Source organism: Lissotriton vulgaris, chromosome 9 (genome assembly GCF_964263255.1).
Source record: "Lissotriton vulgaris chromosome 9, aLisVul1.2, whole genome shotgun sequence".
Classification (NCBI taxonomy): Eukaryota; Metazoa; Chordata; class Amphibia; order Caudata; family Salamandridae; genus Lissotriton; species Lissotriton vulgaris.
This window is the reverse complement of record NC_141697.1, coordinates 21,394,973-21,413,415: the sequence shown is the minus strand read 5'-3', so window position 1 is coordinate 21,413,415 and position 18,443 is coordinate 21,394,973. Positions and strand designations below refer to the sequence as shown.

Below are 18,443 nucleotides of genomic sequence, written 5' to 3'. Positions count from 1 at the left end.
CTGTTTATTCTCACTGAATTTGGCTGTGCTTTGGCTGCCAGAGTGTCTATTGTCACACCCAGGTACTGTCGCACGTGGGCGGGCTGAAGGTGTGACTTCGGATAATTCAGTGAGAATCCCAGACAGTGAAGAAGATGAATGGTGTGGGACATGTGGCTGGCACACTGCTGGGCTGACTTTGCCTGAATAAGCCAGTCGTCCAGATAAGGGTAGACATGTATGTGCTGTCTCCTGAGGTGTGCTGCTACTGTTGCGAGGCACTTTGTGTACACCCTGGGTGCTGCCGTTACTCCGAAAGGGAGGACTTTGAACTGATAATGTTGATGCTGAATAGTGAACCTGAGATACTGTCTGTGTGATGGGAGTATGGGTATATGGAAATATGCATCCTTTAGATCCAGCGTTGCGATGAAATCTCCCTGACTGAATAACGGCAGAACCTGCTGCAGGGTGAGCATATGAAAATGCTCTGACAGAATGTAACTGTTTAGAGGCCTGAGGTCCAGTATAGGTTTGAGAGACCTGTCCTTTTTGGGTATGAGAAAGTAGAGAGAGTACACCCCTGACCCTTGGTCTTCTACAGGCACGAGCTCTATGGACCCTTTTTGCAGCATGCTGACGACCTCCTGCTGCAATAAGTGTAAGTGCTCTGCGGACATAGGACGGTGTCTTGGTGCGATGTTGGGTGGAGTGGACATTAATTCCAGACAATACCCGTACTGTACAATGTCTCTCACCCACCTGTCTGTGGTGATGGATTTCCAGACCGGCAGGAACTGTTGTAGTCTCCCCCCGACAGGTGTTATATGGTCGGGGGGCAGTGACAGGGCGTCACTGTTTGGTATTGGCACAGGATCTAGAACTGTTGTTTCCTCTGCCTCTGCCCTTGATGTTGTTTCCCCAATATCCACCCCGGTTGTTCTTATTGTAGGTGGATTGTGTACCTCCCTTATTGTATTGTGTCTGTTGCGTTGACTGGCCTCTTGAGAGTCCTCTAGTACTGGAGCGACGAAAGGAGCCACCCCGAAACTGCTGTGACTGCAGAGCCTCCATAGACTTTGCAGTCTCTGTGTCCTTTTTAAGTTTCTCAAGGGTGGTGTCAACCTCGGGTCCGAATAAGAAGTCTGGGTTAACTGGCTGATTGAGGATAGAAGTTTGAATTTCAGGTTTGAATCCTGAAATCCTCAAACAGGCGTGTCGTCTTAGCATAACACTAGTATTGATGGCCCTGGCTGCAGTGCCAGCTGCGTCCAGAGCGCACTTGATAGAAGCATTGGTTATTATTTCCCCTCCTGTAAGAGTAGCTCTGCCCCCTCCTTGTACTGATCAGGTAGTTGTTGCAATAGTGTCTCAAGGGTATCATAATGTGCCCTGTCATATCTGGCCAAGAGTGCCTGAGTGTTGGCAATGCGCCAGATGTTAGCCGCCTGCGCAGCTACTCTTTTTCCTGAAGTTTCCATAACCTTTGACTCTTTGTCAGGGGGAGGAGCATCACCTGTAGTCTGGTAGTTTGCTCTCTTACGTGCATTAGAAACAACCAATGAATCCAATGGCAACTGTCCCCTTATATAAGGAGGGTCCACAGGGGCCGGGCGATATTTCTTCTCAATCCTTGGGTTTAACACCCTGGCCCTAGTGGTATCTTTGAAAATGTCAGCAGCATGCCTGAGGACCCCTTTGGGCATGGGTAGGGTTTTGACTGCCCTTTCTGAAGTTGAAAAAGTGTCGACCAGAAAGTCTTCGTCCACAGGTCAGCATGTAGCTCAACGTCATGATTACTGGCAGCCCTTCCAATAAGGGCGTTAAAAGCAGTTGTGTCCTCAGTAGGAGACGTTTTCACACTGTACACATGAGTGTCTGGGCCAGTCTGCAGATCCCTTGAGTCAGCAGGGTCCGTCCATTGTTGGTCTTGATCATCAGGATCAGTGTCCACATGATAGAGGCCCTCCTCATTGTCATTATGCCCTGTCTCAACATCTGAGTATGTTGGGGAAAAATGTTGAGGTTCCTGACCATAGTGATGGAGGGGTTCCACAAGAGCTGGAGAAGTTGTAGAAAGTCTCTTTTTCTTCAAGGGAATCCTATATGATTCCATGTGAACCTCTGGCATTAACTTTCTTTTGTATATGGACAGTCTCCCAGTTTCCGTGTCGATGAATTGTCTCGGCTCTTGGTCTTCAGGCTCTTCCCTAGCCTCCATTTCCGTTGACACATGTTTAGTGGCGCCAATAGATTGTTTCGGCTCGGACATCTTCGGACGCACCAAGGGTGGTAACCCAAACTTGATAGGTGTCGACGCGGTCTGAACTTGTCCGACCAGCTTCGGCGTCAGGGCCTTCTTTGGTTCGACCGATGTAGCCTTATCCTTGATGCGTTGGAGCGACTCCGACACTTCCTTGGCTACGAGCGGACTGGGTCTCGTCGACTCGACAGGGTCCTTGGAGCCAGTCTTCGACTTGTCTGTAGGCTTCGACCGAGGATCGATCCTGTCTTTCGGTTCGAGCCTTTTGTGCCAATCGACACCCTTCGGCGTCGGCTTCGATGGGTCGACGGCCTTGACCTTGGTCTTCGGCGTCCCAACCATTGGCTCGACGACCTTCTTGAGTTTTCCGGCGTCGACGGCCATTTTCTTTTTCTTCGGCTCCGAGGGGTTTGAGGCTTTGGAGCCGACGAGAGGCACAAGCACTTTCGGTTTCCGCAAAGATTCTGTTGGTTTCGATTTCTTTGTATCGACCGATGGCGGTTTCGAAACCGCAGGCTCTTTCGAAATGTTCGAAGCCGGGTCTTTATGCGGGGCTGTAGAACGAGATTGTGGATCTTGGGTAAGGCCTAGTGGCGATCCCTAGACCCGAGCCTTATTAAGTGCGTTATCTTCGGCCCCCGTGTTGCCGGGTTGGCCTAGCTCTTCACCCGAGCTATCTTCTACGGCCCCAAGGGCCTTCACGTCGTCTCCTACCTCATCAACGACGTTCTCGTCTTCGTCTTGTACCTCCTCGTCTTCGGCGTCATACTCGGAGTCATGGCCCAAAGCCGGATCGGAGCAATGTTCCTGATCCTCCTGATCAACGACCTCCTCGTCTTCGGTCCCGAAGATGTTCACGGGAACAGGCGCTGACTTCTTCGACTCCAATCGAGCCGCGCGTCGAATCTTGAGGGTTTTCTTTGACCTAAACCAGGCACAGGCCATACAGTTGGCTTCGTTATGGTCTGGGGACAGGCACTTGTTGCACACCGGGTGAACATCGATGTGCGGGTATTTTGCATTGCAGAGGGGACACCGCTTGAATAGACTTCTTTCCATTTCAGATCTAAGATCGGGTAGAGTGTGGAAAGAAAAAACCTGTTGAGTCCTCGATGTCCTCTAAGCAGGGGCACCGATACCGAACGAAACAATACCGACGCTATCGAAAGCCTTTTGGCTTTGTAGAAAGTTTTCCTAACTTGAGCTAAGATAGTAACATCCGAACCCAATGGCGGAAAAAAACAATCTGAGGATGGAGAGGATGCCCATGCGCACTGTAGTCCAGGGGAGGAGCCACCTAGCTCGTGATACTTCGAAGACTCTTCCAGGACAACAATGTGCAATCATCCGGACCCAACACTAGGCGGCGATCTATGCACAGATATGAATTCAGCAGCCCACATGCCTCGAACTCAGCCGTATCTAGCCCACTCTGGATCACTTGACGTGCAGCCGCCTGTGCATCAGCTAATACCTCATCAAAATCCTTCCTGTTGTCATCAGGAATTTTAGGAGTCAACAGTCGCAATGAATCCATCAGGGCATGTATGTATCTACCCATAAGGCAAGTGGCATTAGTCGATTTTAAAGCCATACTTGCTGCAGAGAAAGACTTCTTCGCAGTCTGATCCTGTTTCTTGGATTCCTTATCCCAAGGCACTTGAGGGAATGCACCCACAGTCTTTTTTGAACAGGCTGCCAGAATAACCAGACTTTCAGGCAAAGGATGCGAGGATAAAAACTCAGGATCCCCAGGTGCAACTCTATACCTCATTGCAACACTTTCAGCCACTGCAGGAGCTGTAAGAGGCTTGCTCCAAACCTCCAAAATAGGTTCAGTTAACGGTTAATAAAAGTAAGCAACGGTTCAATAACAGAACTTGGGGAATGGAGAACCTCAGTCAAGAGATTGGATTTATATTCCACTGTAGGCAAGGTTAAATTTAAAAGTTCTGCAGCCTTCCTCATGACCATGTGGTATGGCTTAACATCCTTTGAAGGGGCATCAGACACAGATGGCAGCTCCCATTCAGGAGAAAGTTCCAAACGACTAGCTTCTCCTAGATCTTCAAAACAGTCCTCCTGAAGCTCACCTTCTTCCATCTCAGCCTCAGCTTCTCTACATCTTTGCTCCTCTATGAGACGCTGAGCATCCCTTCTGGATCTCTTCTTCAACAGCCGCGCCGTTGGATCCGTGAACGACGCCGACTATCGACATCGAGATCAAATCCTTAGGCCCAGGGCGCTGTTCTCGAAGTCGACCTGGAGCCGGCGACGTCGATATCGGCGTCGACGACCACGGCAGCGCCGAGTAATGCCAAGGCGGCGTCGGTGCCGGCATAAAGGAAGCTGGAGCATAGGAGTGGGGAACTCCTAAATTATACGCCAGAGGACCCATAGGACCCGAAGGTGCACCAGAGGGGTACCATGCTCTGGAATTGACACCATACATAGCATATAAAAACGCAGTAGGGTCTTCACCTGGAGCTGGGAAAGGTGGGTAAGAACCCACAGACTGACCCTACAGAGGTTCCCGATTCGCCTCCTCTTCCACAGGTGGTTGTGTCATCGAACCCTCATTCAAAGGGACTTCTTCGTCCTCTCGAGCCGGAGACGGCACCTGAGACGGATTCAAAACCAGAGTCGGCGATTGAACCTGCGACTCCGAAGGCGAAGCCTCACCTTCTGGATCCAAGACCTCTGGTGATGGAGACACTACATCCTTCCCATGCTTCCTCTTAGGCGACTTCGGTCTCGAGTCCGAATCCTTACCGGAGTGATGCCGAGATTGATGCCTTTGCTTTTTATGCTTCTTTTTCAACTTCGAAGCATGACCGGATGACGACTTCAAAAGTGACGCCGAGCGGAATCTTGACCTCGACCTCGACTTTGACCTCGCCCTTTTCAAATGGGATCTCGAAATCTTCTTTTCTTTACTTCCTCTTAACTTCACCATTAAAAGCTTAGTCTCCCTCTCTCGAAGTGCCTTCGGAGTCATCTTTTTACATGAAGAACAGCTATCGACATCATGGTCCGATCTCAGGCACCAGATACAGTCCTCGTGCAGGTCCGTGATCGACTTCATTTTGCCGCACTCTCTACATGGCTTGAACCCGGTTTTCTTAGTCGACATTTTAAGTGAGACAAAGAAGCAAGAAAACAGAGAAAACAGTAACAAAGTTACCAACAGCTACAGAGATTCCCCGAAACCGTTAGCGTCGACGATGCGAAAAAAAGGAAACTGACGTCATCACGCCGGCGTGGGCCTATTATGGTGCGGTGATGTCAGCAGAGTCACGCGCGATGTCGTGCCTCTGTGACGTCGTCCACGTCGGCGCGAACCTACAAAAAAGAATTTCCGAATTGTTGCTGACGCAAGGGGATATTCACAAGGTGAGGAATCCACTGGCAGATGTATCTATCAGAAATTTCGACTGCTGACTAGGAATGTGAGGGGCCTCAACTCACCTAAAAAGTGAGACAGGTATTAGCCTATTTGAATCTGCACTCGGTACATATAGCCTTGCTACTGGAAACACATTTGACTAAAAGTACTGAGCGTGGTGTTGCGGGGAGATGGGCGGGTTTCAAGCTAGCGGCTTTGTTTTCATCCTATGCCAGAGGTACGATTATGCTGGTTAAACGAGGTGTAGCATTTAGGCCCGGTCGTACATATGTTGATGAGGAGGGGAGGTGTGCAATGGAGGAGGGGAGATGTGCAATGGTGCAGGGGAAACTGGGTGGTTTCGTTGGTGACTATAATTAATATGTATGGACCTATCACAGATGACCCAGGGTGTTTTATGCAGATGTATGCTGCATTGAGAGATTGGTCAGAGGCTGTTGTGTTGTGGGGGGGGGACTTGAACACTTATTTAAATCCTGATCTGGATAAGTCTAATCCATTGTCCTATCGCACTTCCAAAGTAACTAGATGTGCTGCCTGTGCCATGGAGGAATTTGGATTGAGCGATGTGTTTAGAGTGAGGAACCCCCAGATGAAAGAAGGGACACATGCGACGCTTTCGCACAACAGCTGGTCGCGACTGGATTACTGGCTGTTGGGAGAGGAGGCCATAGACTGGGTGCGGGGGGTGGCGAACATACCGCGCACATTGAAAGATCACATCCCAGTGCAATTAGATTTGGATAGCCCGACGTCTTTGCATCGTCCTTTCCCGTGGCGGCTGCGCTCAGAGGCTCTGCTTGACCCGGTTTATGAGAACACAGTGAGGGAGGCTATTGAACAATATTTCACAATTAATAAGGGCACAGTAGAAGAGGCCTCAACACTATGGGAGGCTTTTAAGGTCACAATCTAGATAAATACCTAGGGGATGTGGCGTGCGCCTGGTTATCAGATGCACAAAGGGAGTTTCTATGTTCACCAACAGATTAGCAGGATATTAAGGCAGCTATATCAGCGCTTCCTAATAGAAAGGCACCCGGGCCTGATGATCTTACAGTGGAATTCTAGAAGATGTATGCAGACTTGCTTGCTCCATATTTATTGGAGGTGTATGTTGAGGCACACAAGTCCGGAAAGCTACTGCCATCATTGAGGCAGGCATTGATAATAACTCTGCTCAGAAAAGATAAGCCCCAAGACAGATGTGACTCTTACCTCCCTCTGTCACTGATCAATATAGATGCAAAATACTGGCTAAGATCCTAGCGACTAAGTTGCAATCCCTGATGTCGTGTCTGGGGTTGCCTGATCAGTCGGGCTTCATACCCGATAGATCCACGTCGCATAACCTTCGGACTATATTTTCCATGCTCCATATACTCGAGCCGAGCAGGTCGGCTGTGGCTGTACTACTGGACGTAGCAAAAGCATTGGACTCTGTTGAATGGAATTACATGCTTTTTGTGTTACGGCATATGGTATTTTCTCCCCATTTTATACAGTGGATAAAGGGGCTTTATGCGGATCCGACGGCCAGGGTGCACGTTGGAGGGCTGACTTCCGAACCATTTAATATTGAGGGGGGCACACGCATGGGATGCCCGCTTTCCCCACTGCTATTTGCAATTCTACTGGAACCACTGGCATGTGTCATGAGGCAGAGACATAGGGAGACAACACTGAATTTTAACTACCGTCCAGTAGCTATCTAGCTATACGCGGATAATATGGTACTTTTTGTTCGCGAACCGGCCTGATACTTAGCACAGCTGCTCAGGGAATATGTCAGATTCGGCCGCTTATCGGGCCTTTTTGTTAATTGGGATGAATCTATTATCATTCCTTTGACGGAGACCACTAAATAGCAGGATATGGATTTCCCGTTGGTGTGGTCTACAGACCCGGTAAATTATCTTGGAGTCTGGATCCATAGAGACCCGAGTACAGTGATATGGGAAAACTATGGGCGAGCATACACCAGGCTAGAGCAGCAGGTAGACATATGGGTCTCGCTGCCACTTTCTCTGGCGGACCGCATCGCACTGATTAAGATGGTGGTTTTGCCACGGTTTCTGTGCTTGTTTATCAACATTCCAATGGTGTTAACAAAGGGGTTTATCAATAATATCAGAAGTGTCCTGCTGAGACTGGTCTGGGGTGGCAAAAATGCTTGCGTGAAATGGTGAACTCTCTCAAGTGGGTATGACAGGGGAGGGTTCGAAGCGCCGGATTTGTATGCTTACTATCTGAGCGCGCAGGCCCAGAACGTGTACTACTGGTTGAGACCGCATGCATTTATCCCACATGTTGCGGTGGAAGAGGGCGGTGCCTATCCGGTGCCCTTGCACAGTGTGATAACACACCGGGAACGTGGAACTCAGAGAACGGAAATAAATGCTGTGGATGCAACCATAGCCGCCTGGCAGGCGATTGGGCATCTGTGGCACAAATTGCCACTATACGCACCAGCTATGTATATAGAGCACCACGCTGCATTGTCCGAAACCCACGAAGCGCCGTCGACGAGACTGCTTAATGAGGCAGGCTTCCACCGGATGCAAGATGTATATCCAGAAGGGACGTTTATCACACCAGACGCGCTCCAATATATTAGTAACCCATCACTGTTATTCAGATTTGCGTTGCATAGACTGTGAAATGCGATCAGGGTACATTACACTACTTACCCTCTGGAACCTCCCGCACTGCTGTCACTACAGTTTGCCCTTACCACTCCCACTAACAAAAAGCCGATTTCTAGGTTATATAGGATGATCAAGGCCGAAAGTACGAGAAAGAAGCTGGGAAAGATGGAACACCTGCCTGCCTGAGCCGATTTTTGAGACACATTGGAAGTATGAATGTGAATTAACAGGTATACTTAGTATGAATGGGAATTTACGCATCATACATTTTAAGTACATACACCAGGTGTACTACACTCCTGCACGATTGCATAGTTTTGGACTGCGTGAATCTGATGTTTGTGTGCGTTGTAGACAAGGGGGCGCAGATTTTTTGCATCAAGCTTGGGAATGTGGAAAGGTTTATGAATTCTGGGAATCGGTAGTGAGAGCCTTAAAGATTATTATGACGATGGAGCTTCAGTGCCCTCCACTTGTCTGTCTGCTGTGTTGTGTGCCACACGTAAGGGGAGTGAGTAGGAGATTTATGGGATTGGTTCTGCTTATGGCTGCGCGAAGGGTGGCAATTAAGTGAAACGTATTCCGAAAGTGGAACATTGGATAAAGGACTTGGTCTACTGCAAAGAAAACTTGGAAACGTACGCGGAGAAATTACCGACAATTTCGAGACCGAAAGACATTTAGGAACCGCTGCGTCTGTTTCTTTTAAATAGGGCGGCTGATGATGAGCAAGGAGATGCACACTAGAGATTGTGTTGGTGGTGACGGGAGGCCATGAAAGGTGTCTAAAATGTTGACCGGGCGATGCTTCATAATTCCAACATGACTTTGTACATAACGTCCAGGGAGGATGTGAGGAAGCTTCTTGTTGTTTTTATTGTTTTAATTTGGAGTTATTTGTCTGTTTGTTGTCTTTGCAGAGATATTGGTATATGTGAGTACTTCTGATTATTTGCCATATGCAGAATGTGATTTTATGTTGGAGGGGTGTATTGTGATGTCATTTTTTTTGCATTTTCAATATCATATACAACAAAACAAACTCAGTTTTGCCAGTAATCATACATTTACGATAAGATAACCAACTACAGACTTCTATGACCCCTGTAACTAATAATCAAATCACAGCGTTGTGTCAACATCGGTGAAACATTACAGACTTTCAAATAGTTGACTGTATCCGCAGCCCGTACTGCAGCAGCCCAGCAGTTCGCATATCTATAGCCACATCGCAATACAGAATCCATCCAGGCCCAGCCCCACACATCATAACCGTCACATAGTTCCTATCCAGCCCATCAGCCGCTTCTATATAACTTGTGAGCAATAGAGTACCCGCTCAGTCACCATCTTCCCCACTCAACTCTTCTTCGTGGCCATTGGAGAAACGGCTCCCAGATGTCGCGAGGCCTGGAGGTGGGCGGCATCAACTCCCAAATGTCATTTGCTTGTTTAATGGAAAAAAAATCCCTTGTGCTGAAAGTTCAAATAAGCCCTGCTCAGGTTGTCCTTCCCTCCTTTCATCAACTATCACTGACTCCCGCGCTGTCACACTTAAAGAGAACAGGTGGCCCAGAAGCATCTCCGAACTTGCTGTCATTACCTGGTCTGTTCGTTCTCGTCCAAGAAATACTCGAAGACATTGTTCAGCACAATGACATCAGCGCCCTGAAGAAGGGACGTCTGGGTACAGATGTCAGCGTGAAGCACCTGAGCAGGGAGACAGGATTGAAAAAAGAAACATGAAGGGTATTGTTGGCTTGAGGAAACCAGGCTATCCAAGCGTACCGACAGCACTGACCTGAGGGCGCTGCAAAGACTCTGGGTGCAGGTTATAAACAATGGTGAGGTGGGCTGGTCAAGCTCTTCCCTCAGATAAAAGAAAGAAGGTGGGAGACAGGAGTGATTATCAAGAGGGACCAGGGTGGTCCAACGAAGAAACACTTGTTTCCTCGTCTTTACTTTCATAGTCCTAGTAAGAGGTGCCAAGAGACCCTGAGGCTCTGTCACTGAGGTGAGGGGGGCATGCTAGGGGAGCGTCGCTGCCTGCTGCAGCACTGCAGAGGACTCTTCCGATGAATCCACGTAAGAGTTTAAACAATGCGTGGAAGGACGCCTTGCAATGGACGCTCCACCACATAGGGAGATATGCAGACAGAAAAAACAGTACACCTGACTAGTCACTAGTAGCCTGACACAGCATGAGACTGCAGGAATGGGAATGAAGTTATGGAGTACTGTCTCTTTAAGAGGATTAGTGGGGCAAGTTATTGAAAAGTGTAAGCAGCACATCATCAATAGATTTCTAAAAGATGCCCTGAGCGAGCTCCTCAACCTCCTGAGCCCGGAACAAAGCTTCTTAGGGTTACGGGTACCGGCTCAGGGGTCTCCCATATCCCGCCAGGTGTGCAGTCCTGGGTCCTCACATTGAGCACGCTGTAGCACATTGGATGCAAAGTGCACATTCGGCATCACCTGGACTCTGTCGCTGAAGTGGTATTTGTCGATGATCTTCTCCTGGAGCTCACAAAACTCTTTGTTCATCTCCACACCGACGAGCCGGGCAGCAGAGCTGTAGAGAGCACCCTGAGGTGGAGGAAAGGGACACGGATTATCTCACAGCCACAAGCTCCATTCCCCCGCCCGGGGTGCAACAGAAAGACCAGTTCAGTGTGCGGCTCGGGGCAGACCTGTGGTAGCATAGCCATGGGGAAACCCTTCATCCATCGTTTCAGTGTCCTAGAATAAGCGGAGGGTCTAAGGGTCACCAGGGCGAGCGGAACCAAAAGGGGTCCTAGTGCGGTAGACTGGCCTGGGGACTTTTGAAAACCAAAACACTGGATTCAACATTTGATTAATTAGAGGACAAGGAGAGGGGGCAGGATGAAACAGGATCTTCACATCAGGTATGCTTTGTAGACAGGTTACGAACTGCACTATGTTATTTAACCTCTACTTCTCGAATTGATGATTCAGGATATTGATTACATTGGTGAGCCACTGATTATACGGAAGCTTTGAATCGTCACTCATATCAGCAAGAGTAGACAGGGAGGCTGATCACTTTTACTCATAAGTTGCAAGAGGTCAGGGAAGGAAGGGCTTCCAAGTGATGGAACAAGGACAGTGGCTGGGACTTCTGCATACCACCATGCCGCGTACAGGACCACCCCCAGGATGTCAAGAACGACAGATGGGCCAAAGGGCCTGGGTGCTTGAAGGCAGCAGGGGAAAGGGAGAGGGGACAGAGTGCAGGTGGTGGGGCGGCTATCGCGAGATTACTGACACTAGCAGTACAACCAGGGAGAGCCGTCAACGCTTCTGGAAGGGATATTCAAGCAAGACGAATACTAGAGGAAACAGCAGGAGTGTAGTAGCATCAAGTGAGAGCAGTGGGGATGCTGGAGGGCTGTGTAGAATCAGGTGGGTGGCGGCATCTCGTTCGGGTATCTGAAGGAAGTGGTCCTACAGGCGGTTACTATGGTGAGTTGGCGAGCGGACTGATAGACAAAGCTGTCAAAGGCAAATGTGGCTGAAAATGGAATGTGGGGTGATATTGTGTGGGGTCATAGACCCTCATGAGAGTCTAAGAATATAATAGGATGTGGTAAGTGAATTTGCCAAAAAAGCCTAAAGCAGGGGTGCAGGTTGAGGTGTGGCATAAAAAGGGGTGGGTGTGTTAGCAGCAAGAGATGAAAAGGCAAGCAGGGCCTGAGTGTCCAACAGCAGAAGATGGAAAGGAAATAGAGCAAGGGAGGGCTGACGAGCCCAATGAACGAGGAAACAGCAGAGATCTGGGGAACAGTGGAAGTACCTGGGAAATTAAGCGCCCAGAGCAAGGGTTTGGAGGACACATAAGGAAAACTCAAGATGGAAGTGATATGGGAGCTGGAGGAACTGGGAAATAGAGCAAGGAAGAGCAAAAGGAGGGTGTGGTGGGCGGTGAGGTGACTGGTAGTTGAGCTGACGTTTGAGTGGTAATCTTTCTTGAAATCCCACTCAAAGTCGAGTCCAGCCTGGTAATAGCCAATGTGTGGGATGAGCAACAAAGCGGCACTCTCATATAGGGAGCTGCAGGGCACAGGCATTTCTCGGTGTTGGAGTTTGTGCCAGGAAAGTGACGCTGTAAAGTGCACAGCAAGATGGGTGAAATATAGGTGGGCCCTATATCTCTTCACTGGCCAAGCCAAAGGGAAACTGCAAAGTGGGGCTAGGAATGTTGGCACCGTTCTGTATGAAGAGGTTACCCAATTGTTGGAGAGGATATTTTACTACGAGCAAGAAATTCTGAAGCTGCAGAAGGTATTTGAAACATGCATGCTCATGCAACAACTGAAAGCAAAGCTATGTGTTATTAGGATGAAAGTCTAAGGACACTGCATTCCACTTTTGGGTGGTCATGACCTCCAAACACACACTGTTAAAACTGGGAACCACCAGCTGATACACAGTCTCAGCTCTCATCGATTTCCACAGGATATTCGGGATTTGCTTATTCTCCAATTCTGGTGGTCCACCGACACAGGCGGCTTTATGCAAGTGACCTTCTAGTCTCCTCCTGTCTCCGCCAGTAACCAGCGAAGTCCTCTCAGAGCTGGTGTAAAAGGTTATTGTGGAATATGATGAAATGTGCGGGGGAGGGGAAAATCGGGGTTATTCTGCAACCTGTTATCCGCAAGCCACTATTTACTGGCTTCATGTGGTTCACTAGATGATCTGCAAAGATCCTGTTGAAGTTGTTTGCGCGATGGGCCTGGGTTTCCCAGATCGTGTATGCATGTATCATTTATTTCTAGAGCGCACTTACCCTGTAGATTCATGGCGCGAATGAAAATACATTTAAATTACTCAAAGGCATTACAAACACATAACATTTTAAGGAAGGGCCAGGGGAAGGGCATCATTAAGATGGAATGAGGGTAGTTCTCCACTTACTATGGAAGGTTACCAACTCAGTGGTACAGCTGGGAGAATCAGCAACGGCATTCCACAGCTTAGCTGCTGCAATAGAGAAAACCCTGTCCCGCTGACAGTCTGAATGTCCTGGACAGGGACAACATAGAGTAGGGGGCAACGGTGGAGGACAACTGTGAACACCAGGGGTATTGCATGGCCAAACATATTTCCAACTTAAGAAGGTTCTGCGAGGGCTCATAAGCTGCAAAGTGCTCTGCAGAATAACAGATGTCACCAAAATGCATGAGCTAATGCATGTGTTGCTGGAGGCAGAGGAGCAGGAAGGAGAGACCAACAACCTTCCAGTCCGCATCCTGAGTGGGGGTGAGTGTCTGAAAAGTTTCAGCGCTCTGTCCATCATCTCCTTGTGTTTGCCCTAAGTTGGCAGGTATGCTCAGACGTGAGTCCCTTGCTCACTTTGCCACTGGATTCAAGATAGCCTGGCTGATGAGGGGCATTACCCCAAACCCGGTCCCAGGATGCTTGTTTGAGTTCCAGGGAAGACCTGGCATGGCAGGTCGAGCTGGATTGTTCCCATGAGGAACAGGGTCAGACTGATTTGCATATAGCTGGGTCTGAAACAAGGTGGCAAGTGAGCTAAAGTACGATGATGGATTCAACACAGCTCTAATAGTGACTGGGGGTGAGTGTCTGAAAAGTTTCAGCGCTCCGTCCATCATCTCCTTGTGTTTGCTAGGAATGTGACTGAGCACAAACTGGACTTGAAACTTGAAAGCAGGCATGACCCTGCCTGGCAGCAGTTCTCTTGCTCCCTACTTTGACCTCAACAGAGGCTGGACAGATGAGGGAATTGGGCAGAGTAGTATCTTGGCTTTCTCGAGATACACAGGTGTATTCTCTTGAGTACATTATGTGTACACACAGTAGAGCAATCCCCTAACCAAGAAATAATGTCATGCACTGTGACAGAATGTCCTCTGCATGATGTACGAGCGGGTTCCCCTGCCCTGAGTGCCTGACTGCATGCACATCTGGTATCCTGACTTTTGTTTAGGCCGTGGCATCACACTAATCTAAACATGCGCACAGTGGCCCCAGCCTGTCCCTGACTAGGATAGGTCTGGACCAGTTTGCAGAGCCACTGTAGGACAGCCCCAGAGCACCAGTGGCAAACAACCCCAACCACCACGGTTTGAGGCCCCAAAATCAGTAAGGATCACCATACGGTGCAACTAACACTGTTCTAGGAAGGTGTAACTGTTCTGTGGCCTAGGCAGTCTCACTGTGGCCTATGTCACCAATAATCTAAAGTGTGCCATAGTGTACTATGGAAAGCCGACAATCTAGGATCATACGAATAAAAACGTTACAGACAACATTATTGGAGACATGCACATTCTTTCTATCCCAAATGGCTATCAAATGAAAAGGCATTCATTAACACAAATAGGAGTATCGCAGTAAAGGAGAACAACTTAACTTACCCCAAAAAGGACAGCACCGAGTCGGGAACCAACGTCGAGCAGCATGTTGCCCGTAAGGTCTGGAAGCGCGTGCTGGAAAAGAAACTTCAACTCCACCAGTGAAAGGGAGTGGGAGATGAACTCTTTCAGAAACAGGGGATAAGGGAAAGTGTATGGTAAATATTTCAGAAAACTGAATGGGTACACATTAGCGGGTCTTTATTCCACTCAGAGCATGCACCACCATCTTCCCCCTACCTTCTCCAACTGCCAGAACCACCAGCCTATGCCTGCCTGGAATTCATAATCCTCGCACTTTAGGGAGGCTGTAGTCATGGAAGGGGGCCAACACTAGGTTTAAACATCTCTCCTTTTCTTCTTTTGTTCACAGTAGAAACATTACCTTGTTCAGCGGGTACTGCTAGCCTGGCCTACCTACGCCCTTGAGCAGCGATAGCAGGGCCCCCCGTGGCCTACCAGAGTGAATCCTATTGGTTCAATGCAGTGCTATTCATAAAAAAACAGAAGGAGCAACAGAGGGATAATGACCAGCCCGCCCTCCACTCACTGAACCATGCAAACAGTGACCTGATTATAATGAGTGCCATACACTTTCAAAACACCAGGGGCAGTCTTTGTAACCAATCTCTGCCAAAGGCTGGCTCCACCAAATTACCAGACCTGCCCAGACAAACTTTTAAAATGTAGAGCACAGAACACTTGAAACTGGGCAGGACTGGTAACTTGGTGAAGCCAGCCTTTGACAGAGATTGGTTACAATGACTGCCACTGCAGTGCTAACCTGGCCTCACCATGGCCTGGTGCAGTCTCCCCACTCATCCACACCAACCATCCACCACCAACATGAGGTAAGTTACAGAGCATTCAATTTTCAAAACATTTTCAGCAGTGAAACATTTAAGAATTATAAGTGTTTTTCAGGCCTTTGGATGGTAGGTGGATAGGGGGAGTGAGAGGGTTTTAAGGTTTGGGGGTGTGCAATATTTAGGAGTAGTAAAGGATTTTTAGTATTCAGGGATACTCAAGTATAGGGAAGTAGGGACTTTTTAGGATTCATTGATGGGTGGTATAAAGGCAGCAAGGGATTTAAGGTTTCGAACTGGGTACCATAAAAGAGTAGTAAGGAGCTTCTAGGGTTCTGGGGTGGATAGTGATAAGGGGCAGAATGGGTGTTTAGGGATCAGGAATAGAAGTTTTAAGGGTTCAGGGATGGGTAGTGAGGGTTTTATTCTGTTTAGGGAAGGGCAGTGTTTGAGAGATAATAAAGTTATTTTAGAGTAAAGAGATGAGTAGTGCTCAGGGGTAGCGTGGATTAATCTCTTTTAAACGCATGTATCATGTATTTATGATATAAAGCATTGTAATGTAAAGTGTGGTTGTGATGGATAAGAGTGCGTTGTAAGTGAATTCATTATGCATGCGTAATGCTGGTATGTGTTCGTTGTAGTAATCTACACTCTGGCCTAGTAATCTACACTCTGGCCAGATGCAATACTGGCAATGCACATTCCTGAGTTGGGATTTTGACAGGAATGAACGCCAGAGCCTTTTGTTTTCTATTATTAAAGGGAACAGTTTCAAAACCGTATCAGGAGTCTAATGACGTCCGTGGATGCACGATGGCCTTTTGCTGAACTGGGATTCTACTTCTCAAATTAAAAGAGTTTATTAGTTATATAGATTTTGATTAAAAAATGCAGGCGATAAATTAATTTGAAAAAGTATTAATAATAAAAAAATGTAAGGAAATCTTTTAAGGCCCTAGGATCCCCCAGTATATTTTCTTTTTTACATATATATTTTTCTCCTATTGAAAATATTTTAGAAAAAACTGAGAATAAAAAACAAGCATTGTCACAGCCAATAGGTCTTGCCTTTGGGACCTTGTAAGTGTTTAGCCATGCAATGTTGAAATTATAAATCACTAGTCTCTCTACGTGCCAACGTTCAAACGAGGGTATTCAGGCACAGAAGGAGAGCTTACTATAAATGATATACCTGCCAACCAGGCCAATTCACACAGGAGACTCCCGTTTATTTTAGCCAAAAATCCTTCTATTTTACCAGCTTCCTGTCTAAAATGACCCCTTGTTCAACATGGGGCAACGGGGAAAAGGCATTCCCCTGATTTTCTTTTTTAAAACTTCACAGTTGTAAAAATGTTGGCATATAGGAAAATACGACTACTGATTTACCACATGGAAACTCAAATTACTCCAAATTCGTGAGAAACCCTTAAAACTAGAGTTATGTATCCCCACAATCCTCCTACACCTAAGATGGTGGAAAAAATTATCTCGGTGGAATCTAGCAAAGGTAATGACCTGGGTCCCTATAGAAAAAGTCAAAGTGCATCGCGTTTTACGCCAATGAAGGGGCTGTTTGAGGAATGCCCTCTAGTTATGACAGCAAACGGTTCCATAAAGCTCGAGGCAATCGTGTTATGATATAAACAAACACGCTGTAGTGCTATCAGCAGGCCCTTGGTCCAGTAGCGCCCAGGGCAGAAAGATATTTGCTGCCCTCCCTTGCTACTGCTGGTGAATAAAATGTGACAACAGATGCTTTTCACCGGCCAGACTCCAGCTAGTTACATCAGATCAGCAACTTGCCTCTAAACACGCACCTTCCCCGGTTCACTGGTTTAGGGAGAGGGTGTTGATGTGTGTCCACATCGGGTTAGAGATAGATGGGTGGGAACAGAAGGTAAAGGGCCGATACGGTACTAAAACTGCGACTGCAGTACAGCGGGAGAAAGGGGTGCGAGGAAGATATGTGAGTGGGGGTAGGGGTGGAGGCGGGCACTTGGAAAAGAAAGGCGCAAAGCCACTATTTTTGAAAGCGTGTCACGCTGCCCAAAAAAAAAAAACATTTTATAAAGTTTTTGTGCTTTAATTGCCGAATGTAGAAATACTGAACTGGAGAGGCCGTTGAATGGACTTGAGGCGATCAATATTACTTACACAGAACCAAAGAAAGCCATGTAAGAGAGCGTCGTATATAACTGAATTCATCCAGTACTGAAGGGCATCAAACACACAAAACAGCACTGAGGTGCGCGCACAGTGGAGGCAAAGTAGGTTCTCTGGACTGTGCCAGTGACGCCATAGCACGGCTTGGTGTCACAGTGTCAGCCGTTGTTGCAGAGCAGTACGATCACACCACGGACAGGATAGTTAGAGCATGCCCGTCACGTGCTTCATCCTTGAATGAGCAGAGTTGCAAGTGGGGGAGGCGGGCACTTGTAAAAGAAAGGAGCACGGCTACTATTTTTGAAAGCGTGCCACGCTGCCCAACAAAAACGTTTTATAAAGCAAAAGGTGCAAGCTGCGCACATGGAAAATATCATGCACAGCAACGATTGCTACTACTACTATGCTGTGGGCATAAACATACAATGTTGTAAAAAGAAGCGCGCCCGAGGTAGTAACCTGATCACAAGTGGGGGAGGTGTCCTGTGTCTGCGTGCTGGAACTCAAACAAGCAGCAGCTGTTTTGAAGCACTCATGCTTGTGCTGGCATCCCTCTTGTGGGAGCGAGCAGTGGCGGCGCGAGAGCCATACGTTTTCAATTAGCACGCAGGCCGCTGCTCGCTCCCACAAGGTGGATGCCAGCACAAGCATGAGTGCTTGAAAAGAGCTCACCAATTTCTAAAGGTCATCTCCTAGAGCAGCGAATGCACGCTGCCTAGGCGAGACCTAAAAAGCAATATTCAATGTCCTAGATCGAGGCGACAGGGAAAAAGG

General features: G+C 48.0%; 1 protein-coding gene across 8 annotated transcripts in view; it reads right to left on the bottom strand.

The window, feature by feature from the left end:
- LOC147689547 (uncharacterized) overlaps window positions 1-18,443 on the bottom strand; it is a 109,883-nt gene that overhangs the window by 33,248 nt on the left and 58,192 nt on the right. For 6 of the 8 annotated variants that reach the window (XR_015299865.1, XR_015299864.1, XR_015299867.1 and 3 more), the window contains 3 exons: window positions 14,698-14,819; window positions 10,772-10,882; window positions 9,900-10,006 (listed from right to left, as the gene is read on the bottom strand). Coding sequence is in view for 4 of the 8 variants with exons in the window: in XM_086936941.1 (XP_086793067.1) it covers window positions 9,900-10,006; window positions 10,772-10,882; window positions 14,698-14,819 (340 nt within the window). In the remaining 4 variants the exon portion in view is untranslated. The remainder of the gene's footprint in view (window positions 1-9,899; window positions 10,007-10,771; window positions 10,883-14,697; window positions 14,820-18,443) is intronic. The other 2 variants (XR_015299866.1, XM_086936944.1) reach the window with 1 other exon arrangement.